Source organism: Callithrix jacchus, chromosome 19, assembly GCF_049354715.1.
Source record: "Callithrix jacchus isolate 240 chromosome 19, calJac240_pri, whole genome shotgun sequence".
Classification (NCBI taxonomy): Eukaryota; Metazoa; Chordata; class Mammalia; order Primates; family Cebidae; genus Callithrix; species Callithrix jacchus.
Window position 1 is genome coordinate 27,097,324 of NC_133520.1, and position 25,192 is coordinate 27,122,515.

Sequence of the window (25,192 nt, forward strand, 5' to 3'; positions counted from 1 at the left end):
CGGTCCCCCAGGAGGACGCTAGGTGTGTTCACGTTTGAGAAACACGGGTCTTGAACACAGCTGTATCTCTCTGAACTTTTATGAGAGACTTAAGTGAAGCCATTTCCTGTATAGACACATACATATTCAGCACCTTTAGTAAAAACCAGGCAAAAAGCATGTTTCTTAAAAGAATATGCTTTACTTTGAAAGTTTGCATTTATGCTATCTTGTCCATAATTTTAAACATAATATAGTAAGTCCGGAAGACCTCCTCCCTTGTATAAAAAGATGCACTCTAAGCTTTTGTGTTATCTCTGAGGTCTGCCTGCAGTGTGCTTTATTAAAAGTGAGCAGACACTGAAGGATCCCATGTAAGTATGTGGTCTGCGGTGGTGTCTAATTTCTACCACTAGGCAAAGGTCACACAGAGGAGCTCGTTAATGCGCTTACTCTGGGATGAAATCAATCTCCATACTTCACCATATTGATCTGATAGCTCACTGGTGCTTCCCTCCTTGAACTGGTTAGCTCAAGTGTGAATGGAGATAGACAGACAGCTTTCCGAGCCTGAGAATTCTATCTGGGGTGCCATTCAGGGCAAAAGGATGTTTGTACATCCTTACTTGGGTGACGCTTTGGGTCTGGTGTTAGGCTTTTGTGCTGGTATATCAGTTAGTCAGAAAAAAAGGTTTTAAAAGAAAGAAGTTGTTTTCCTACCGTGGGTTTATTATTTTTCTTCTGTAGTTTTTATGAATCATGTGTGCTCAAAGTATAGATTACATTTATCTGAATACAGGCAGATGACTTGCTTTAAAGTATAACATTGATATTACTGAAACATAGGTCTTTTTTTTTTTTTTTTGAGACTGAGTCTCACTTTGTCACTGAGGCTGGAGTGCTGTGGCGCAACCTGGGCTCACTGCAACCTCCACCTCCTGAGTTCAAGCAATTCTTCCACCTCAGCCTCCTGAGTAGCTGAGATTACAGGCGCACATCACCACAGCTGGCTAATTCTTGTATTTTTAGTAGACAGGATTTCACCATGTTGGTCAGGCTGGTCTCAATCTCTTGACCTCAGAGCCACCGCTGTCCTCTTTAGGACTCAGGAGTCTCCCCTATGTTCCTTTTTGTCAAAACTCAATGCTATTGATGTGTATTTGCAATCATTTAATTGCAGAAACACCAAGGGAGTACTACTTAGTGAATCCAGCTCATGAAACACACACAAGTGTACTAATTCCTTGAAGAAATGGGCCAAAATAATTCTAGAAATGAGGTGGAAATAAGCCAAATAGTTCCAGTTCTTAAACGATGTATCAATTCCAGATTCAAACCGGCTAAAAGCAGACTTAGATCCCTTCTAGCTTTCAGACACAGTTTTCCAGAGAAACTGTGGATATTGAGAAACCAGCAGCCTCCAAAGCCCCCAAGCCTCAATATTTTCATTGCTCTTGGTTACAAGCTCATTGAGAAGCATTTTCTGTTCATCCTTGAATCTCTTCCAATCTAAGCACAGTGCTGTGCACAGCAGTGAGTAGGTGGCTTTGAGTCTATAGGCTCCTCCTAGCCTTCCTTTTCATAGGCTTTAAATCAAATTTTGCCATGAGGAAGGGTTTGAAGCTTGAGTCTAAGGCAAGTACCTAGGCTAATCTTTTGTAAAGTTGAATTAACCTCATTCTTTGGATAGGTATTTCTAAATTTTTAAAAATTTCTTTAATTTTGTTTTGTTTTGGAGATGAAGTCTTGCTCTGTTGCCCAGGCTGGAGTGCAGTGACACGATCTCCATTCACTGCACCTTTTGCCTCCTGGGTTTAAGTGAGTCTCATGCCTCAACCTCCAGAGTAGCTGGGTTACAGGCTGACGCTACCACACCTGCCTAATTCTTGTGTTTTTAGTAGGGATGAGGTTTCCCCATGTTGCCCAGTCTGGTCTCGAAATCCTGGGCTTAAGCAATCCATCCTCTTTGGCCTCCTAAAGTGCTGGAATTACAGGTGTGAGCCTGGATGGGTATTTCTAAAATATATATCTATTAAATGCCACTTTGAATGTCAAACTATGACTGTTCTTCAAATGAAAAAATAGCTTTTTAGACTTTGGTCACCAAAATAACTTTGAGAAAGAGTAGTGTTCTAGAGTTCTTATAGATAGAAAAGAACATAAAGGATTATGTTAAATATATCAAGAAGATTGGACATGTTTGTAAGATTCCAAATCTTAGGATACACTTCTGTCCCCAGCCTTTGTGAAAACAGATGGTCACAATGAGGAAGAGGGCGTAGTTTACTCCTTTTTTTTTGAGACGAAGTTTCGCTCTTGTCACCCAGGCTGGAGTGCAATGGCGCAATCTCGGCTCACCGTAACCTCCGCTTCCCGGGTTCAAGCAATTCTCCTACCCCATCCTCCCAAGTAGCTGGGACTATAGGCCGCACCACCATGCCCAGCTAATTTTTGTGTTTTTAGTAGAGAGGGGGTTTCACCATGTTGACTAGGATGGTCTTGATCTCTTGACCTCGTGATCCACCCGCCTCGGCCTCCCAAAGTGCTGGGATTACAGGTTTGAGCCACCACGCCCGGCCCATAGTTAACTCCTTAATCAGGCTCTGTCTGATCTTTTTAGTTAAAAAAAAAAAGATGAAGGATGTCACTATGTTACCCAGCTGGAGTACAGTGGTGTGAGCATGACTAATTGCATCTTCAAACTCAAGCAATTCTCCCACCTCAGCTCCTGAGCTGGGACTCTAAGCATGTGTCATCAGGCTTGGCTGAGCTCTTTTTGAGTAATTGAAATAGCAAATGGTAATTGAGGACCCAGCCGAGTTCTCAGTCTGAACTGTTGTGTTCAGGCCTTGCGAGAAATGCATAGGCACTTCAGACAAAGCGGCATGAGACTTCAGGGAACAAATACAGAACAATGCCGCACAAATTCACCTGACCTTCAGCACCTGGCTGGATATCCATTGGTGAATACTGTTAGATACTCTCTCCTATGAGTGGGTTATGATTACTATTCAGTATCTTCTAAGTAAAGATCCTTAACCAACATCAAGAAATATTTTAAAAAAACTTTTTTTGGCAGTGAAAAGTCCTAAAGGAACACGTAGAAATAATAGGGGCCGGGCATGGTGGCTCATGCCTGTAATTCCAGCACTTTGGGAGGCCGAGGTGGGTGGATCAAAAGGTCAAGACCAGCCTGGCCAACCTGATGAAATCCTGTCTCTACTAAAAATACAAAACTTAGCTTGGCATTGTGGCACATGCCTTAATCCAAGCTACTTGGGAGGCTGAGGCAGAATTGCTTGAACCTGGACCTGGGAGGTGGAGGTTGCGGTGAGCCAAGATCGCACCACTGCACTCCAGCCTGGGCTACAGAGCGAGATTACATCTCCAGAAAAAAAAAAAAGGTACTACTAGATGGGCCTGGAAATGCTTTGGTTCTCTGACTTGAGTGTAATGGCCAACATCATTAAGACAAGGTCATGTGACAGACTGATTTTGAAAATTTATTCTCACATTGCTGCAGTTCTGTTATTCTAGTTATCAGTCTGCACCCATACAGTAATCCTGCTTCATTTTGTTTGTTTGTTTGTGAGATGGAGTCTCTCTCTGTCTCCCAGGCTGGAGTGCAACGGTATGATCTCAGCTCACTGCAACCTCTGCCTCCGGGGTTCAAGTAATTCTCCTGTCTCAGCCTCTTGAATAGCTAGGACTACAGGTATGCAACATCACCCCTGGCTCATTTTTGTATTTTTAATAGAGATGGAGTTTCACCGTGTTGGCCAGGTTGGTCTTGAACTCCTGGCTCAGGTCATCTATCTACTTCAGCCTCCCAAAGTGCTGGGATTACAAGTGTGAGCCACCGCGCCCAGCCTATAATGTTTTTGTGACACTCAAGCACAATAGGGTATGAGTTGTATGATCAGCTGTGTGAAAACAGACTGTGGTATGTATGTATGACTGATATGTGGTAAAAACCCTTCTCTAGGCCTGTATCTATCTACACAAGCCAGAAACTGTTGGTCATTTCAATCAAAAAATTAACTGATTTAATGAGTTGGCTGAATTACCTAGTTTGACTTGAATTAACCAGCCCACCCAGCAAAACAGCCAGCCAACTCACTCTGTAGGAGTAGTGTGTCTTTGAAGAGCCAACCATACAGTACAGCCGAGCACAGCATAACAGTGAGGTGTCATCGTTCATGAACGATGGACTGCATAGATGGTGGTGGTCCCAAAATGTTGTCATACTGTATTTTTAATGCCCATTTTCTAGTTACACAAATATTTACCATTGTAAGTATTGTACTGTAGCCCAGTAACATGCTACACCATCTAGGTTCCTGTAGGCTCACTGTCTGCTGTTCACACAAGGATGAAATCACCTAATGATGCATTTCTCAGAACGTGTCCTTATTGTTAAGCGAAGCATAACTTGCATGCATGAGTAAGCATGTGCTTCTGAGAAGCCATGGAGATACCTCTAGAAAAACAGTTATTCTTGAAAAATACTTTCTCTCAAAGAACAGTGTATGCACATGGAAAATGGAAACAATCTCTTTCTGTAAATATCATACCTGTTTTCTGTGTGATTCATATTTCAGATAAAACACACACAAGATCAACTACTTAAATTGGGTATTATTCCTTTTTTTTAAATAAGATTTTGCCAGAATATTATTTCTTCCTTTTTTCTTTTTATTGCCACTCCTCCTCTCCAGAATATCATTCCTATTGTGTAAAACCCAAAGGCAATGGAAGGGATACAGTTTTCTCTTTCTCCCTCCTTTACGAGGGAGAAAAAAGAACTCCCTTTGTCACTCACCTCTGTTAGAAATGCATTCCTTTAATACTAAGAGTATTTCTCCCATTTTATGATGAGAATAATTGGGAAAACGAAATTCAGTATTTAGTCTTTCACTTCTCAGCCACCTTTGGGGAACTTGTTTTTGGATATCAGGGTGGCCACGCTGTGCCTAACTTCTTACAGATCTTGATGTGTAAATCTTTCATCGTTATATTTAGATATAAACCCAATAGTTGTAGAGATCACTAAGAATGAGTAAAGGAAAGGCTATCTAGAAATGCGGAAGACATAAAGGGACTTTCTTGGGACTGACCTACAGAGTCCTTGCCTCATGGGGACAGATTCAACAGGGCAATGTGGATGTCTTAGGAAGGGAATGTGTAGGGGGTGTGTATGGTGGGTGGGAGTGGGACAGGCAGTACAGTACCATAGCCTGCATATTCTTCTCCCTTAATCTAGACTAGGAAGAATATGAAAATAGAGGTAATAGGAAATATGCCATAAGACACACCCTCTTCAGACAGTGCAAAAGAACTAGGTATGGTTTTGCCAAAAATCTAGCTAATGTGATTCTGATTTCAAAAGCATTAGTTTGGAGCTTGTGTAGAATGTTTCCCCCCATTTAACTGGCAGGACAGGAGAACTAAAATATTAGTCAAAACTTGTACCTTACAATATTGTGAATGATGTTTCCATGATACTAGTGTCCCTCCTTTTGAGATTTGGGCTGTCTGGTGGGGGTGGGTGCCTATACTCCACCTTGCCCAGCTGTAAGCAATTTTAAGAGGGGCCGCTGGCAACTTCACCTCTGGGTCTTCTGGGACTGGAACCCAGAATAAATACTAGGTCTCAGTTCATCTCTTATCCCAAATCACTTTCTCTATCTTTCCCCCAAATGAAAAGAAGCATCTATCTAGATTTTATATCCAGATAATTCCAAGGTTCTGTCATTTGGTATCTGTGATTTTGTATTTGGTAAACTTCCAAAGACTTATCCTCACAATTTTTTTACATTTCAAATAGAGAAATCAAATTACCATTAATGTATTTTCTTGAAGGAAAGAAACTGGGGCAATATTATATTTTTTAAAAATAACCTACAGAAAAAAAAAGAAAATTGTTCTTTATTCTTATATGAAAGAGGCATGAAAGAGCACTGGGCTTGGATTCAGAACACCTGGATTCCCATCCTGTTTCTGGCACCTGAGTAGCCTTATTAAAACCACAGCCCACGTAGCCTGAGTTTCCTCTTCTATAAAATGGTGTCGATGAATGAAATGTAGCTATTAGATACTTTCAGCATTGATTCAGCAAATATTAATTAAGCACCTGCTGTGAGCTAGTACCAGGGTGTGATTCAGCATGTAACAGGATGGGGGTGTCCCCAGTCCAGGTAATGAGAGGGGATACCATTCACAGCGTCAAAGACAGAAAATTAGATTCGACCTATTACTGATGGCATGCCTGTGTTTATAGCACTGGCATAAATATTTCCCATTCTACACTATTAAGAGATTTTTAACATAGCAGAAATTGTTTTGTTTACCTAGACTTAAGCTTTCTGCAGCTTAGGGCCAAACTTTGACTGTTGGAACTCCATCTTCAATTGCTACTACTTTCTGTGAATCCATTTCTGGGAGTCTCTGAAGGCACAGACTGGCTGTACACTGAGCACCGTGACATTAAGGGGAAATTTAAATTGTGTGAAGGGACAAGCCCTCTACCCGTCCCTAGGGAACTGAGCAGAGGAATTCTCCCAGGAGCTTTTGTGCCCAGAGAATTCCCATCACTGAACGGTCCTTAGGGACCTCTCCTTTGCCTCTGCCCTAATTTCAGTCATACTTTTGGTGAGTAATATTTAGGCCATTTGAATTCTTTCCTCCTTTCTTTGGCCAGTTGCCTGATTGAAGCAGCCAGCCAAAAAGGACCCAAGGACACTTTAGCCTCGATAAGCTTTTTTTTTTCCCTGGCTTTGTAAAGAAATCTATAAAGGAAGAAGTTGCATTAAATGACCTCAAGAGAGCCACAGAGCATGCCCTATAGATATCATCTCTCACCTTGGCTTGGCACAGTGGCTCACGTCTAAAAACCCGGCACTTTGGGAGGCCAAGGTGAGCGGATTACGAGGTCAGGAGATCGAGACTAACCTGGCCAACATGGTGAAACCGCATCTCTACTAAAAATATAAAAATTGGCCAGGCATGGTGGCAGGCACCTGTAATCCCAGCTACTTGAAAGGCTGAGGCAGGAGAATTGCTTGAACATGGGAAGCAGAGGTTGCAGTGAGCTGAGATCATGCCACTGCACTCCAGTCTGGATGACAGAGCAAGACTCCATCCTGGGGGAAAAAAAGTATATCCCTCATCTTCTCCCTTTCTTCCTAACCCTACTATCCCAAGGACCTCCACTGTGCATCTATTTTACAAGCTGGAAAGAAACCAAAATCTTCCTTAATTTACGCCATAATCACTGATATCCAGACGATGGGTCTGCAGCACACCTGGAATTCTTTTTTGGCTGGTGGCACTGCTGCCTTTAAGGTGGTGCCTGGAAAATGAGAATTACAAACATAACCTCATTATGCAATTAAAACAATGACCATCGTATTCACAACTGCTTTCTTGACATCCCAAGCAACCCAAAGGAAAATACATCATGCTGAGAAGGATTCCGTTTTCATTGCTTGAACATTATCTGCCAGGTCAGACATGTGAGAACATTGCTTTAATTATACATAGGAGATTGCTAAACTGGAGAACAGGAAACAGGTAATGGTCATAAATGGAACAATACTCAGCAAGAGAAGGCACTGGAAAATATTTCTGATCAATCTACTTAAAAATATTTCTTTTCTGGTTCATGAACCTTTTGCATCACCTGAAATCTTTTCCTTTGTACTTCATTTAGTACCTTCCGCATTTTGCCTTTATTTATTTATTTGGATTTCAGTTTAGGTCTTTTTAACAGTGTGTCTGCCATGTGGTGTTTTCGATAGAGTGTCTTAAGTTTTAATTCTTTGCCCAGAGTTACCTGGTTAGTGAGAATACCAAGTTGGGCACCCAGGTCTCTGAACTCCAAAGCTATGCATTTCCTTATTTAGCAGCCCTGGCATCTGCTATAATGGAGCATAAAATATATGCATTCTCTCCATTTCTGTATTGTCTTGGTTTACCTCTGTAATGAAACAGTCCATTAGAAAGTTGTGTTCTGGGACCAAATTATCTTGGCTCTGAACATTGCCATCAGCATCCACTGAGGGCATTCAAAGGAACACTCTCTATGAGGCTAAATATTGTATCTACTGTGAGGATGTTTTTAGAGCCCCATTTATACAATCTAGAATTCTCTCTTGGACAAGCCTACAAATTTTGCTCAGGAGTCCAGTGGTAGGAGAAGCCGTTTTGCAGATAACTGCTTTGATTGTCATCTCGTGTATATTAGAATTCATGTCAGTAATGCTGCTCTGGATACAAAGAACCAAACTGTAGCTCATTTCCAGCAACTAAAACACCTCTTACGGAGCTTATCTGGGGGCTGATCCTGATCCTGGGCTTTGACTTATTTTCATGCCATTATTTCCCTTTATCTCCATGTCTTCATGTATCTCATTCATCCTATATGTGAGTTATTCATCTCACATATAAGCTGCTTCCAAATCTTTTCTTAGGGATGTGAATTCTCCATATCTATCTATGTATACATATAGATATCTACTGTTTAATTATTGGCTCTGCAGAGTGTAATCCTTTGTATGCTTCCTGACGCAGTAAGTATTTTGCAGGGCTGTGTCTCGTTGCTCCCATTCATTTATAAGTTCCTTGAGGATAACAACGAACATACATCTATTCAAGTCTTGAGAGTGCCCAACACGAATATATATTGTTTGATTTATCGTTGATTGGGGTATAGCCACAATCTGAGAAGATAAATGAAACCTAGGTCAAACATGCCCTTGTACAAATTATCCTTTTTCATACCAGTCTCAAAAAATCAGTGGCTAGGTTGGCTGTGAAGTTTGTCAATACACTAATTCCTACATTCTTTACTTTGTAATTTCATGAAAGAGTCACCTCTACCAAGCTATCTGAATCATCATGTCAAGCACAACTCTTACGGGAAGTATGGGAAAGCTAGCCTTCTAGGAGTGACGGAGACTTCCTTTTCCTCCTCTCTCTTCACATGTGTACATGCTTTAACATCAAAGCCTTGGGATGTGATTGATTCCATAAGCCACAGAGCAGCAATAATTCCATAACCTGTTAGTGCGCACCTTCATCAGATCGTACAAATTATATGTGGCTATATACGGAAACTTAAGAAACAGAAAAGTCTAGCAGGACTGCAGTGTGACAATTCCTATTTGAGTCCCCGGATATGATGAACTTATCATTAGTTTATAATTAATTGACATTTCAACAGGAAGCATTTTGAAATGTGGTTACGAGGAAGAATAAAAGCTGGCCAAACTTTGTCCTTTGGTTTGACAAATTCTGAGAATGTAGCTATAATTCTATGCAAAAGCAGCAGACTAAATTACACTATATACCCTGGTGATTAGATGTTTCTTCACAGTGCTATTTAACATTTACACCCAGTTCTGTAAACCTCAAAGATGTCTTTCACTTATGTAATTACCTCACGTTTATATAAATTTTAAAAACTGACATTTAGTAAGTGGCATTAGCATATCTTTTTTTTTTTTTTTCTTTGAGATGGAGCCATGCTCTGTCGCCAGCCTGGAGTGCAGTGGTGCAATCTCTGCTCACTGCAGCCTCCACCTCCCAGGTTCAAGCAATTCTCCTGCCTCAGCCTCCTGAGTAGCTGGGACTACAAATGCATGCCACCATGCCCATCTAATTTATATATTTTTAGTAGAGACAGAGTTTCACCATGTTGGCCAGGATGGTCTCGATCTCTTGACCTCATGATCTGCCTGCCTCAGCCTCCCAAAGTGCTGGGATTACAAAAGTGCGCCATCACGTTTGGCCAGTGCTTATCTTTATCTAAAGTAATGTCACATTTAACATCCCCGAGGACTAGGTATACCACGTATGCCTTGTGGCTAGATGTTCTAGATAAATGAATCTTAACTTTGGAGACATTTGCCCTTTGAAAGAACTTTAAAATCTTTTGATGGAAGACTCTATTACAAATTGCACCATTCTGTGACTTCTTGAACAGGGAATTTGAAAAGCACATTCCTGATGACTTGTTATGGTTGCGAATGCTCACTGTTGGACCCGGGGTTACAGAGTGGTTCCTTTAGGGGATCCAGAAGTCTGGGCCTCTGACTTCCTGTACTGAGTGGCTCTGGATTGAGCTATTCAAGAAGCAGAAGACCAGCCTGTTTGGTTTTCTGTCTCCCCCTTCTGCTGACAGCTACCGTGTTCATTTCCCAACTGCTGCTCTACTCATCGCCTTCACACCTATCACATGAAGGTCGGGCAGGACCGAGGGGGCCCTGCTTCCCTGGAGATTAAGGATGTCAGCGAATGACAGCCACTAACCACCACCCCTACCTCTGCTTTACTTCCACTTTACTTCCCTTTACTCCCATTCCCAATTTATGAACTTCCAAAAATCTGGCCTCCAAGAGAATTAAAGCTTATTGCGTATGATTTAATTGTCAATCTATATACACTCAAGTTTTGAACCCCTTACTCTAAGAATTTTGCACAACCCAAATCAATTAATGCAGGTTAACATATTACAAAAGGTTACCTGAACGTAGGAATGATAATATAGGATGGAGTTGATCAGGGAAGACTTCCTGAAAGAGGCAGCTTTTAGAATGGTTTCTCGATGCATTGATGGATATTTTGGGTTAGGTATAAGGCTAAGTGTCTTGTTGCTAGGACCATGAACTCTTTAAATCTTGGCTCTGCTGCTTAATGCTGTGTGACATTTGGCAAGTAACTTAACCTTTACACCTCAGTTTCCTCATTGGTAAAATGGGGATTATAATAAGTTTTGCTTCATCGAGTTGTTATGATGAGTTCATGCATGTGAAAGCTCCTTTTTTTTTTGTTTTGTTTGTGAGTCGGACTCTCACTCTGTCACCCAGGCTGCAGTGCAATGAAGTGATCTCTGCTCACTGCAACCCCCGCCTCCCAGATTCAAGTGATTCTCCTGCCTCAGCCTCCCAAGTAGCTGGGATTACAGGCACATGCCACCATGCCCGGCTAATTTTTTGTATTTTTGGTAGAGGTTGGGTTTCACCATGTTGACCAGGCTGGTCTCAAATGCCTAACCTCAGATGATCCGCTCGCCTTGGCCTCCCAAATTGCTGGGGTTACAGGCGTGAGCCACTGTGCCCAGCCCTCATGTAAAGCTTTTAGGACAGCGCCTGAGAGTACCATGTAAGGGTTTCCCAACAGTGGTAGCAGAAGTAACAAGTAACAAGGTACCTACAGCAGAGAGGCAATGCTTACCGAAGAACTAGGATGTAATAAGAGCTGACGTTCACATGGGAAAGGACATTTAAAGAAAAACTTCTCCATCGTTTTCATCATATGGCTCGCATTAAAAAAAAAATAATATTCACATGTCACAGCAGTATCAACAAAGCGGGTTACTCACAGTCAGAGGCAACTGTTCCCAGCTTCTGGCTGCCCCAGCGCAACCCTGGCTGGAAGAGAAGTAAGCACACAGATAATCTATTCCCAGCAGACATTGATTAGGGAGATCTGGTTAGGTGAAGACTTTCGAAGAGAAGTCTAGGGAATTTGGAAGAGGTGATTGTCCCAAGCAATGGTGTGACCAAAAGCGATAGTGGTATTAACTGTATATGATATAACAGAGCAAGAGGAAGAAGCATGGAGACAGTGTAGGTATAGATTCGGGGGACCATCTGTCGTGACGTAGATGGGAAATGAAATAAATGAAAAGTGGGGTTTGGTGGGAATGACAAGAGGTAGATGTGAAGTTAAACCCCTCCACCTCCTGCTTTTCTCCTGAGAGTCCAGATCTGGCAAAAGGAGGTTGGGGGAGATCCTTTGTTGCTCTATTGGAGAAACATAGAAAGGGGCCAGAATAGCTCAGTTGTCTGAGGAAGTGTTGATCGATAGGACTTTGTATTATGGAACAGCAGCAGCACAATTAGAAAGCACATTGGAATCACCGCCAGTTATCTCTGGGCAGGGAAGAACTTCTGGTTATAATTCTATTGGGTATTGCAACAATTGACTATGGGGTTTTACTGGCTGTTAGTTCTCTTGTATAGCAATGTTTTTAGTGCTTGTTTAATCATTGTTAATGTGAAATCATTTTTTCTTGGACTTTGTAGCAGTTTATTACAGAGGTTGCAGATACTCATCAGTGTTCTTTATGAAAACAGTACAGGATTAATGCAGTTGTGTGTCTGCCCTACCCAGAGCAGGTTCTCATTAAGATATGTTAAGTTGATTTTTATTTGTTTGGGTTTTAATTTTTGTCTCCCATCTTCAGAACAAACGTCTATAAATGTCATCATTGTTACAAAGAGAGATGAAAATTCATCCTTAGGGATTTTTTTTTTTTTTTTTTTTTTTTTTTGCCAGGAAGAAAAAAAGAAAGAATAATAGCTGGACTTAATTTGTAATAATTCTGAAGCATCTTCAAAATTATCTTCTTTCCTTTTCTATTTCTTTTTAAGAGTCTCAGTCTATCACTTAGGCTGGAGTGCAATGGCATGGTCTCAGCCCACTGCAGCCTCTGCCTTCCGGGTTCAAGCAATTCTCCTGTCTCAGACTCCCGAGTAGCTGAAATTACAGGCCTGTGCCACCATGCCCAGCTAATTTTTATAGTTCTGGTAGAGACGGAGTTTCACCATGTTGGCCAGGCTGGTCTCAAACTCCTGACCTCAAGTCACCTGCCCACCTTGGCCTCCCAAAGCGCTGGGATTACAGGCATGAGCCACCATACCTGGTCTTTTTTTCTTTTTTTGAGACAGGGTTTTGCTCTGTCGCCCAGGCTGAATGCTGTGGCATGGTCATGACTCACTGCAGCCTTGACCTCCTAGGCTCAAGTGATCCTCCAACTTCAGCTTTCTGAGTAGCTTCAACCATAGGCATGTGCCACCATGCCTGGCTAGCTTTTTATTAATTATATTATATTATATTATTTTATATTATATTATGTTTTACTTTATTTTATTTTATTTTATTTTATTGTAGAGACTGGGGTCTTACTGTGTTGCCCAGGTTGGTCTTGAATTCCTGGATACAAGTGATCCTCCTACCTCAGTCTCCCAAAGTGTTGGGATTACAGGCATGTGGGCTACCTTGCCCAAATTCATTTTTGTTTTTCCTAAATTATACTTTGTCCCAAGGGTTATTCTAACAGGAAACACAGAGAAAAAAAGAAAAAATGAGTTTATTAAGTGATTCTATGATTTAAAACATACTTTAGCACATGCTTCTCTGACCCCCAAGATGCCTCCCCAAGAAGTAGAATGGTATAAAGTACTCCCATTTCTCCTGTGCACAGGGCATTATAATAATGGATTCACGCTTCTGTCTCCTCTCATTGGAGTGTGAGTTTCTTGAAGGCAGGGGTTGTATTTTAACAATTTGCTTTCCCTCAAGTTTCTAACACAAGACCTGACATACCAAAATTAACAATCAGAAATGAGAAATGAGTTCATGTCTACTTAAAAGTACCAGTCCATATTGTAGACTGTTTTCTTTAAAATGTCTTTCTTCACCACTGTTAAGATGGTTTAACCACTGGCCAAGCACTGTGGCTCACACCCATAGTTCCAGCACTTTGGGATGCCAAGGCAGGAAGATCCCTTGAGTCCAGGAGTTCGAAACCAGGCTGGGCAACATCGTGAGACCTCGTCTCTATAAAAAAGAAAAAAAAATTAGCCAGGCATGGTGGTGAGTTCCAGCGGTCTTATCTATTCAAGAGGCCCAGGTAGGAGAATTGCTTGAGTGCAGGAAGTCAAGGATCCATGGTGTCAATTTTAAAAAGCCTCCGCAATAAGGAAAGTAAAATAACAGCTCACTTGGTGGACTGGTAAAAGGTAAATGGGAGGCGGCCACGAAAAGGTTTTGATAAGCTAAATGTGGGCTTGACAAAGATCTACACATTTTTCTTCTTCTAATTTTTGGCCAGATTCACTGTTCTTATGAGAAAGCACAAGTTTCTAATGATTAACATTCTGGGTTGTGGGAAGTTGTGCTTCATAACAATATGGGACTTGTATTCCTTTACACTCTCATCTATAATATCAATATGAATAGTTTCTCTGATGAGTAACCAGGTTTCTGAGATAAGTCATTCCTTTTATTACAGCTCATAACACAAGCTCATATAAGGTGGTATTACTAATCACTAGTGAGAGGTTTTGCTATGTAATGCGGAGCTTACACTTCACTGCCCTTCTTCCCAGAGCCCCCAAATGCTACTCTAGATTGTTTATTGACAGCATTAATACCTGGAGAATTTGCTTAGAAGTAGATTGTTTTTCTTCCCTTCCTTCTTCTGTCCACGCCCCCATAACTGTTTGTCTTAAAAAATAAAAAATTTTCAAAATTGCCAACATTTCTCGTCTAGAAATAGGGAACAAGCCAGCCATCCCATTTACTCTGTTTTTTTTATTCATAGAGCTGCATAAAAACTATGTCATCCAAAGCACCTGGAAGCTGCACACTCACCAATTTCAAGATAATATAAAATATCACATAATCAATTATGGAAAATAATGAAATGGAATGTTGGCATAGAAAACCTCCTCGGAGAGTATTAAAACAAGGAATCAATTGTGCAGGTGGGGGGGTTGGGTGTTAAAATTACAATCAGTCGAGTCTTTCTTGACCAAGGGCCAGCTGTGGGTGCAGACCTGCAAGGCACCTGGGAGAAGGGTCAGATGCAAGTTGCTGAGGTAGTCACTGCCCTGTAAAGACTGTCATTAATTCTACAAACAATGAGAGTTGTTTGCTTATGTGGTGGGCTAGCTGCGCAAGACACACAGAAAACTGCAGAAGTAAAAGTAATTCAGCCATATGTTCCTTCATTTAGCCAGCATCTATTAAGTGGCGTTTCTTTTTCTACCAGGCACCATGGAAGGCCCTGGGAGCTATAGCTTCAGAATCTTTCCCTGCCCTCAGGGAGGGCAGAAAGCTAAACAGACAATGGCAATACTTCGTGAAAGCAGGGGGATTATAGGAGATCCCCTAGTAGACACAAAGGAAGACAGGATAATGTGAACAGTACATAATATAAAACAGAAATGAAGCACCAATTATAGGAAATAGGCTCAATTTCACCTATTCCTGCAAGTTTTAGAGAAGCAGAGGAAAAGGGGATATGCAGATTTTGAAGTGTGTCCTCAGCATCCTAAAAGAAAAGAAAGCTAAGAAAAGTCAGACTGGTTTTTTTTTGTTTTTGTTTTTGTTTGTTTTGAGACAGTCTTGTTCTGTTACCCAGGCTGGAGTACAGTGGCATGATCTCGGCTCACCGCAACCTCTGCCTCCTGGGCTCAAGTGATTTTCCTGTGTCAGCCTCCCAAGTAGATGGGATTACAGGCATGAACAACCACACCCAGCTAATTTTTGTATTTTGAGTAGAGAGAGGTTTTCACCATGTTTGCCAAGCTGGTCTTGAACTCCTGGCCTCAAGTGATCCACTAGTGAGAAGTTTTGCTATATAATGCTGGGATTACAGATGTGAGCCATGGCACTCAGCGATCAGATGGTTGTCTTAAAATTTTAGTATACCTTAACTGTGGCAAGCTCTTGTTACCATAACTATTTCTGTCAAGTTACATGTGAAGGACAGGAACCATCAAATGCAAATGAAGACGAAGATCCCTTATGAGATGGCTCCAGAAGACATAATTCTGGTGTGTGTGTGTGGGGCGGGGGGGTTGCTCTGTTACCCACGCTGGAATGCAGTGGCACAGTCATGCCTCACTTCAGCCTCAAACTCCTGGGGTCAAGTAGTTCTTTCACCTCAGCCTCCAGAGTAGCAGGTGTGTGTCACCACACTTAGCTAATTTTTACCATTTTTTGTAATCTCCATCTGTTGCCCAGCCTGGTCTTGAATCCCTGTGCTCAGGTAATCTTCCCACCTCGGCTTCCCAAAGTGTTGGACTTGGGGGTGTGAACCACCACACCTGGCTGGCATACTTCTTAATTTTCACTCGCCTTTTCTCCTTCTGTACATGACCAGAAGATTAGTCTCTTAGCGCTTCCATTTTTTCCACTTGCAAGATGGGAATAACAAATTTCTTGTTGTATAAATAGGTTCTTAAGCTGGAATCCTTTTTAGTTGTCCATAAATGGACGTTGGGGATTCTACAGTCCCCCACCCACTTGGAAATTCAATGCAACATCGGCATGTTTGGTAATTGTTTCTAGGGAGCCAATTTCAAAATAAAGTATTTGGGGCTTCCCTGAAATAAATGCTAAATGCATAACTAATACTTCACATCACAGAAGAACAATATAATGAAACCAAATTACCATCATAGACTAATAAATTTGGAATAAGATGCTGATAGCGATGAGAATATAATAAAACCCAGAGGGAGCAAAGTGCACTTGGCTTTGAAATCACTCCTTAGCACCTGAAAGGATCAGTTCCTGGAATCCGCTCTGCATGCAATGACATGCAAATTGCTAGGACATTAGGCCACAGCTCCTTGGGACAGCTGTTGTCAGAGAACATTTGAGCAGACCGCCTACGCTGCTGCCCACTGCCTGGACTGTCAAACCACGTGACATTTTGGAGACTTTAAAGAAAAATGTGAACTCTCACTGTCAACTAAACCACTAAATACTGTTTGGGTGAACATTCTCCTGCACTAGAATCATTTTCTAAAAGGCAGTGACTGTGTTTATCTTGTCCACCCTTATATGCTAGGGCCTGGCACTTACAACTACCAAAGAATTGGCTCTCAACAATAGCTATTTACTTAACGAATATAGCTGTTTTGGTCAGAACATACTGGTTTGAAACATTTCTGATGGAGATGGGCTTGGGGATGCCTTTTCCTGATCACAGAGCTTGATTATAGCTTCGATCTCTGTAAATAATTTTTTTCCCTTCTTTTTTGTTTGTAGAAAGTGATTTATTTAGAGAGAGAGACAGGAGAAGGAAAGAGAAAGAAACAGCTAACTCTCACACTGAGTGAGAGAATCCAGAAAGACAGAATCCAGGAAAGGAAAGCAGCTTCCACACCCAGTGGAAAGGAATAGAGAGAGACGGACTTTAGGAGGGGAAGACAGGCTTCCGCGAAGGCAGTGTTCATGGAAAGGGACTCCGAGGGGGACATCCAAGAGAGAGAAAAACAGCTTCCATGTCTTTTTCCCTTCTAAACAGCACTTACGTGGTCCTCCAGTTGGGATCCTTCCGTTAGTTGTTACCTCTTCGTTTGTGTATTGCTTTACGCTTCACAACGGGCTTTCCCATCCATTATTTCATTGCATCTTCACAAGACCTGCCTCATATATATATGTGTATATATATACATATATATATATATATACACACACATATATATACATATACATATATATACACATATACATATACATATATATACACACACACATATATATATACACATATACATATACATATACATATACATATACATATACATATACATATACATATACATATACATATACATATATATGTATATATTTTGAGCCGGAGTCTTGCTCTGTCACCCAGGCTGGAGTGCAGTGGCATGATCTTGGCTCACTGCAATCTCCAGCTCCCGGGTTCAAGCATTTCTCCTGCCTCAGCCTCACAAGTAGCTGGGATTACAGGCACGCACCACCACACCCGGCTAATTTTTGTATTTTTAGTAGGGATGGGGTTTCACCATGTTAGCCAGGCTGGTCTCGAACTCCTTACCTTGTGATCCACCCACCTCGGCTTCCCAAAGTGCTGGGATTACAGGCATGAAGCCACCATGCCCAGCAACTCACATATTTTTAGGTGAGAAAATATAAGGCTGGAGAATTAAGCTGCTTGACCAAGCTCTCCTAGCTAGAAAGTGTGAAATTGTGCCTCAAATCTCTTTTTCCTCAAGTCATCTGCCCACCTCAGCCTCCCAGATGTTGGAATTACAGGCATGAGCCACCGCACTTGGCCAATAATTCTTTAGACATACCCCCGAACCTCTCTGACACTCCCGTTTTCTCATCTGAAAAAAAATGGGTATCAGGTCTGCTAACTTCAAAAGCATGTTTTGCAAGTCACATCTAAAATACACAAAAGCTCTTAAAAATATTACATGACAGCTGGGCATGGTGGCTCACGCCTGTAATCTCAGCACTTTGGGAGGCCAAGGCGGGTGCATCACTTGAGGTTAGGAATTCAAGACCAGCCTGGCCAAGATGGTGAAACCCTGTCTTTAAAAAAAAAAAAAAAAGTACATGACATATCAATGTCAGTTGTTTTTTCAGTAATGTATAGTGTATGTGTCTAAACATGGCCATCACATTTGGGTACACCAAGGTTTTTGCCTGGTAAGCATTACAAAACAAAAAGTAAACTGATACAAATAGCTACAGAAATGGATAAATATGCTGTGCATATTTAGATATAAGGACTGGACATGAGGTAGATGTCATTCATCATTGAAAAATGCAGTTCCCTTGAGGGCAAGGCGGAGCATGGGCAAGATGTCCATTACAATGTAGCACTTTTCACTGTAATCCTCATAGCAACCTTGTGAGGAAGATACTGGTCTCAGACCCGTTTTTCAGGTAAGAAAATGGAAGTTTAGAGAGTTTGTGGGGAAAATTGTCCAAATTATAAAAGAACTTTCAGTTAACCCCAGCATCGTGCTTGGTGAGTGTCCTCAGTCCAGCATGACGGCACTAGCAGTCAACACTGGCTACAAAATCAGTGCGTGTTTGTCTCCAAAAGTCGTGTGGACTGTAATGCTAATTTTATTTTATATAAATTCTTTTGGCTTGGCAGTTTGCTAATATCTATGTACTATTTCATCTTCACTTTAACATACTGTATTCACTTTTAGATACATAAGCATAGGTAATCTAGGTCATTCTAATGGGCTCTACTCAGGACAGTCTGAGGTACCTGGACCTATCTCTAATAGCTCTACTCATGTCAGGTAGACGGATTTAATGGACTGCACATTTCTAGCAGTTCATTGATTACAAATACTTAGCTTAAGTATCTACATGTGTCCTAAAAAATGTTTCATGTCCAAATGAAAATCATGATTGTCAGGAGAATGATATAAATTCTGAGCACCTGTGCTTCAGTGACTGTGGGTGGAGACTTTCTTATTTGTATAGAGTCCTCTTATATTGGAAATTACACAAAAACAAAAAAGTAGTGAATAAGATTGTCATTTTTGTTTTCTGTTTCTTTTGCAGGTTGATGACCAAATGAAGCTGCTTCAGAACTGCTGGAGTGAGCTCTTAATCCTCGACCACATTTACCGACAAGTGGTACATGGAAAGGAAGGCTCCATCTTCCTGGTTACTGGGCAACAAGTGAGTGTAGAGACCAAAAAGAAAAAAAAAAAGCATCTTTTTATTAAGCATGTTCAGAATGGCAGGAATTTAACTAGGTCAGAAGCACTCTTGTCCTTTGAAAGGGAGAGACTGGCTGCCAATAATTTAGGAAAGATGACCTGGTGCACTCTGTTCCTGCTCTGATGATTACAGTTAAACTTGTAAAAGCAAACATAATCATAAGCATTCTGCTGCTTCCAGTCTGCTGGGACTGAAAGTTCTGCTTACAAGGGTCCAAAGAACGGGCAAATCAAATGTAATGATTAGTGTCCAGGACTTTTTTCTTCAAGCTTCTGCTTTAACCTACGACACTTGTTTGTCGACTCTTTTAAATCCTTATTACCTGTGGAATCATCACTATTTTGGAACAATATTGGTGAATAAATAGGATTCGGATGTCACGAATAATTGAAATAGTTGGTATAAAGGCAAGTGAGAAGGGAGAGGAATTTCAGTTATCAAGATCCAGCCATTCAAATGAAAGAGAGAAAGAAAAAAATTACCCTTAGGTCCTATGCCTTTCTGAGCAGATATTTGTTTGATCAACAAATATTTGTTGAACATCCTACTATGTGCTAGTTACTTTTCTGGGGCTTTGGTATATATTAGTGAACAAAATTAGAAAGTTCCTGCCCTCATGGAACTTAATGTTGTAGCAGGGAGAAGCTGATAGTGAACAATAATACTAAAAAACAAGCCTATAATATGAGGTCAAAGTGCTATTGAACAAAAGAAAAAAAAATAACCAGTTAGAGGAGAATCAACACTCATCCACAGATGTGTGTTGCAGCCTGACCCATCAGTTGTACTGTGAAATAGGAATGGTTGGTTTGGCTTTATTGAAAATGGGATATTTGAACAAAGTCTTAAAGGAGGAGAGACAGCTTTGTGGATGTTTTCAGAGAGAGTCTACTTGATGGACCTAACTGCAGCTTTACAGGAATTTAGGCAAGTCTCTCCAGTTTCTTACCCTCCCTTCTACAGCTGATGAGCTGTTTAAATACATGCATGGAACACAGTGACTCCTTCACTCCTTCGGGTCAGACCTATTCAGGGCACCACTGCATTGTTCATTCAGCAACGGCGACTTCAGTACTCAGGCACCATGATCTTTTACGTCCAGCCATAAATGTTTATGTGCTGTGAAACCAAAGCAGTGCTATTTGGAAATGAAGGGATGTCTCCACATCATTTGCTGTATTATTAATAAATTGAAATTTCCCAATCAAATTAAAAGCAAGCAGTATTCTGAGTTTTTGCAAATGGGGTCAATTCAAGCATCTCCATCACTATCTGGTCCTTGCTATTGGACCTTTCAGGAGAAAAGCTTTGTAGAGGAGAAAATACAGTCTCAATGGGTTTGACTTTCTGTGCTTTTAGAGTTTTGTTTGACATTTTCGTTCTGGGACCCAAGTCTTTGGAGGAAATTTACCCATTTTCAGAGTCTAATCATTGGATATGCCTCCTGCCTTCCCCCAACTAAGAGCTGCATTGGAAATACAAGACTGGGCCCACAAATTAATTTGATTTCATTTCCTTCTGAGTTTCAGAAATGAAATGGGTTTGTGCTGTTCTTTTTCTCAAAGCACTTCCATTCCTGCTCTTTAGAAACACTTCCTATTTCACATTTCATTTTGCCTTAAGTGCTGCCCGTGGGTGAGGGTAATTACTATTTAAAAAGTAGAGAAAAGTGCATTTCTTGCCTGTCTGATTTTCAAAACCAAGACCAATCCAGGAGTGGATGGTATTATTGTTTTTCGCATCAATTACTGGTGCTTTGTGTTTTGTCATCAGAACTGAATGAGGAACTCTGTGGTGGAGAAATAGTCATTTCCTTATGTTTCCTGCAGTCTGGATTCTTCCAGCTCCCCTCCCCACCCTTTAAAGTGTGCCACAGGTCTGTCAGAGCCCCTCCCTTCGCTTTTTTCATCCACTCCAGTGACTATCCTGGTAATGATTTGTTGTAATCAGACATTCTCATTTACGGCAATTATGGTAGACGTCTCCATTTTCTTGTGTGGAATATCTAGATAAAACATTTTGAACTTATCTCTGTACCTCTTACACTTCACAGCATGGCAGCAAAAGTGCTACAAAGGAAGACTTCAAAAGCGTATAACCGCTCTATCAGAGTGAGACAGATATCTTAATGCAGGGTCATATACGTGTACTTCTTTTATTATATCCTCACAGTACCTATCACAAAGCTGAATATGTTAGGCACATGATAAATATTACCTGATTTGCTGCTTGATTAAAACCAATTAAATGTAATTTTTTTGAGAATTATAAATACTTCCCTTACTGTAAAGATGGGAAAATTAGATTTTTGCTACAGCAACAATAAATTACTTAATGTACACCAATTTTAAGAAGGCAATTAAAACAATATTGAATGGAATGTCTATATGACTACCTGTGGACTGTAATGCTAATTTTCTTTTATATGAATTGTTTTGGCTTGGCAGTTTGCTAATATGTATACACTATTTCAGCTTCACTTTAATGTACTGTATTCACTTTTAGATACGTAAGAATAGGCAATCGGCCGGGCGCGGTAGCTCATGCCTGTAATCCCAGCACTTTGGGAGGCTGAGGCAGGTGGATCACGAGGTCAAGAGATTGAGACCATCCGGGTCAACATGGTGAAACCCTGTCTCTACTAAAAATACAAAAAATTAGCTGGGCACGGTGGTGCGTTCCTGTAATCCCAGCTACTCAGGAGGCTGAGGCAGGAGAATTGCCTGAACCCAGGAGGTGGAGGTTGCGGTGAGCCAAGATCGTACCATTGCACTCCAGCCTGGGTAACAAGAGCGAAACTCGTCTAAAAAAAAAAAATAAAGAATAGGCAATCTGGGGTCATTCTAATGGAGTCTCCTCAGGACAGTCTGAGTTTTATCCATATATATATTTCATATCATACGTATATGATATGATGAAAGTAGTTGAAGGAAGCAAAAAAATAAATGAACTTCTTCCTGTTATGTTTATAATTCAGTAACGATTGAGCTGTGGTTAGAGTGTATTTTCTTTGCTAGTGCACAATATGTGCTCTCTGGTGTGTGTGTGTGTGTAAAATTCACACGTACAGTGTAATTTAGAATTGGAACAATCTGTTTTCATGTCCCCATTCCAAAACGTCCTGGCTATCTTTAGCAAGCCCCTGTACCTTTTGAGGTATCCTCAGCTGTCTGGTGGGTACTATGATGGTATCTACCTGAGATAAGACTGCGATAAGAGTTATAGGAAAAATTTTGTGAAATGCTGACATATAAATCAGAAGTCATCCAAACTAGGCCAATGCAAGAGTCACATTTATCGACTCAACAGCCCTAGGAAGAAAGGACTATTATCGTCCTTTGGCAGATACGGAACCAAGACAAAGAGAGATGAAGTGGTTGATTCAAGGTGAAGATGCATCTAGTAAGTGGCAGAACAGATGGTCAGATCGAGGCTTACTGGTGCCAGAGTTTGTGTTCTTCACCAACATGTTGTACTGTTGATCCGGATAATTTACAGATGCTGCAGAGCTCGCCTTCATGCAGGCATTTCATTTGGTCTTCACATGTAATTCCAGTGCACGACAGACTCTATAGAAATTCCGAGCAAAACAAATTCATTTCCTGTTTTTTTTCTTTTTTGAGACAGAGTTTCGCTCTTGTTGCCCAGGCTGGAGTATAATGGTGCAATCTCGGTTCACTGCAAACTCCCAGGTTCAAGCGATTCTCCTACCTTAGCTTCTCAGGTAGATGGGATTACAGGCATGCACCACCAGGCCTGACTAATTTTGTATTTTTAATGGAGACGGGGTTTCTCCATGTTGGTAAGGCTGGTCTCAAACTCCCAACCTCAGGTGATCTGCCCGCCTCAGCCCCCTAAAGTGCTGGGATTACAGGTGTGAGCCACCACGCCTGGCCTCATTTCCTTTTTTATTGCGACTAAATGCGTACACTTTTTGTGATTTACTTAGTTAGTAGTTTGTTTTGAAGGGAATTTTCTATATGGCACTGTAAGCACATTGTTACAGTGAATTTAAGTTATTCACAAGCAATGTTAATGTGATTGTTGCTTAGTGTTATAAAATTATTTCAACATTAAGAAAAAACTAAAACTAAGAAAAAAATCACTCATAATGCCATCACTCGAATCAACTGTTTTTGTTGAATTCTCTTCTAATCTTCGGAGAAAACATATATCTTAAATTAGGATCTTTCTCATTTTTCTGAATAAAATAACTCATCTACCCCAGAGACATATTGACTACCATCATGGATTTGTGTGGAATGTGAACTTTAATATGTTTCCATGATGCACCATATTAAGGCCATGTTGTTAATATCATGGGGGAAAAAGTAAATGGTATTACTCCAATTCAGCATGCAAAATTCCCCTAAAGGCAGCTTGGTATTCACCTGTAGGAGATAAATACATTTTTTTTTACTTAGTTTAAAACAAATGCTTCTGATGGCTTGATAAATGAAGGGAGATCAAAGATGTAAGGAGAAAAAGATTAGACACAGCCCTGCAGCCAATAGTGATAAGAGACATAATTCATCCACCTAATCAATGACTGTAATGACTGCCCTTTGCGTAGAGCTTTGCACTGTGTACTTTCACAGGTAAGCCCCATTACACAGGGTCAGAGAAAGTGTGGGGAAATTTCAGAGGAGGAAGTACAAAGAGAACAAGATGGGTGTTCAAAGCTGTCAGATGATTCAGCTTCTATAAGGAAGTGACTTACTCCAAAGTGAGGTTATTTGATTGTACTCCTTTGCAAGTTGAGGAAGACACTGTTGCTTAAAATCCTTCTAGGTCAGAAGAACAGTGACAAGCAATTACTGGATGAAACTGTAACTAAACTCACCACCTTTTCCAGCCTCAGCCAGGAGAAATACAGTATTCCCAATTCACTCATTATAGATGTCCAGCTTTACTTCTAGTGTTTTCCCAACTGCTCTGTTGAGAAAATGTTTACTTCTGGAATAAATGAAACTGTTAATACTGAGTATTTTGAGATTAGCAAATAGGAATATTAAGTATGCCTTAGTCCACAACATCAGGAACAAAGTGTCAACACAAAGGGAACGCCAGACAGTGATTTTCTACCATGTTGAAAGCATTTATGTCATGTGTACACATCGCTTTATAGTGACCCTTCGGACAAACAGAAATGCAAGACCCCAGGTGCTCCATAGCCTGGTCTTCTGGCTTTTTCTTACTAAATACAGCTCACTGTAAATAATATGACGAATTTGTCATAGCAGAGGAGGAAGAAAAAGACTAGCCTGGGTTTTAAAAAACGAGGGACTGACCAGGAAACTGCTCCTTGGAGCTTGAAAAGAGAAAAAAGATAAATAAAATAGCACAGCCTTTCTCTTAAACCCAGTGGCTCACAAGTTTGCTCAAGAAATGTTTGCAGAATTGAATCTGTTCATAGTTCATTCAGAACTAGAGAAACTAAAATAGTTCCACTGCAAAGAGCAGCCCAGGACACCAGTATATTGTATATTGAAATGAGAATTCAGTGTTTCACTTAACCCTAAAGTTACCTATTATGTTTTAACTGTGCCTTTGAATCAGGCATCTACATAAAGGTATATTTAAGAGCCTTATTAAGTAAAAAGGAAATTATGATTATCGATAATATTAAGCACTTCAAATGCTCTATATAGTAGCAGCTTATAGTTATGAATTCTTTCCTATCCAATATTTCAAAAACTATACACGTACATATGCACACATATATCTATGTATGTATAAAATAATAATGTACTTCGAAGTGGAGTCAGGTTTTAGTATTTGCATATTGTAGCTAATTAACAGCCACTGTAACATCCTCCTAGGGGAAAGGTCTACTGGCAACTTATCATCTTCTATTATTGTGTATCATATTAAAATGACAGGCATCTTACAATATACAAGT

At 40.7% G+C, this 25,192-nt stretch overlaps 1 protein-coding gene across 4 annotated transcripts in view; it reads left to right on the forward strand.

Moving 5' to 3' along the window:
• NR5A2 (nuclear receptor subfamily 5 group A member 2) overlaps positions 1–25,192 on the forward strand; it is a 150,471-nt gene that overhangs the window by 63,110 nt on the left and 62,169 nt on the right. For all 4 annotated transcript variants that reach the window (XM_002760616.7, XM_002760617.7, XM_078356423.1 and 1 more), the window contains one exon: positions 19,129–19,248. In XM_002760616.7, coding sequence (XP_002760662.1) covers positions 19,129–19,248 — 120 coding nt within the window. The remainder of the gene's footprint in view (positions 1–19,128; positions 19,249–25,192) is intronic.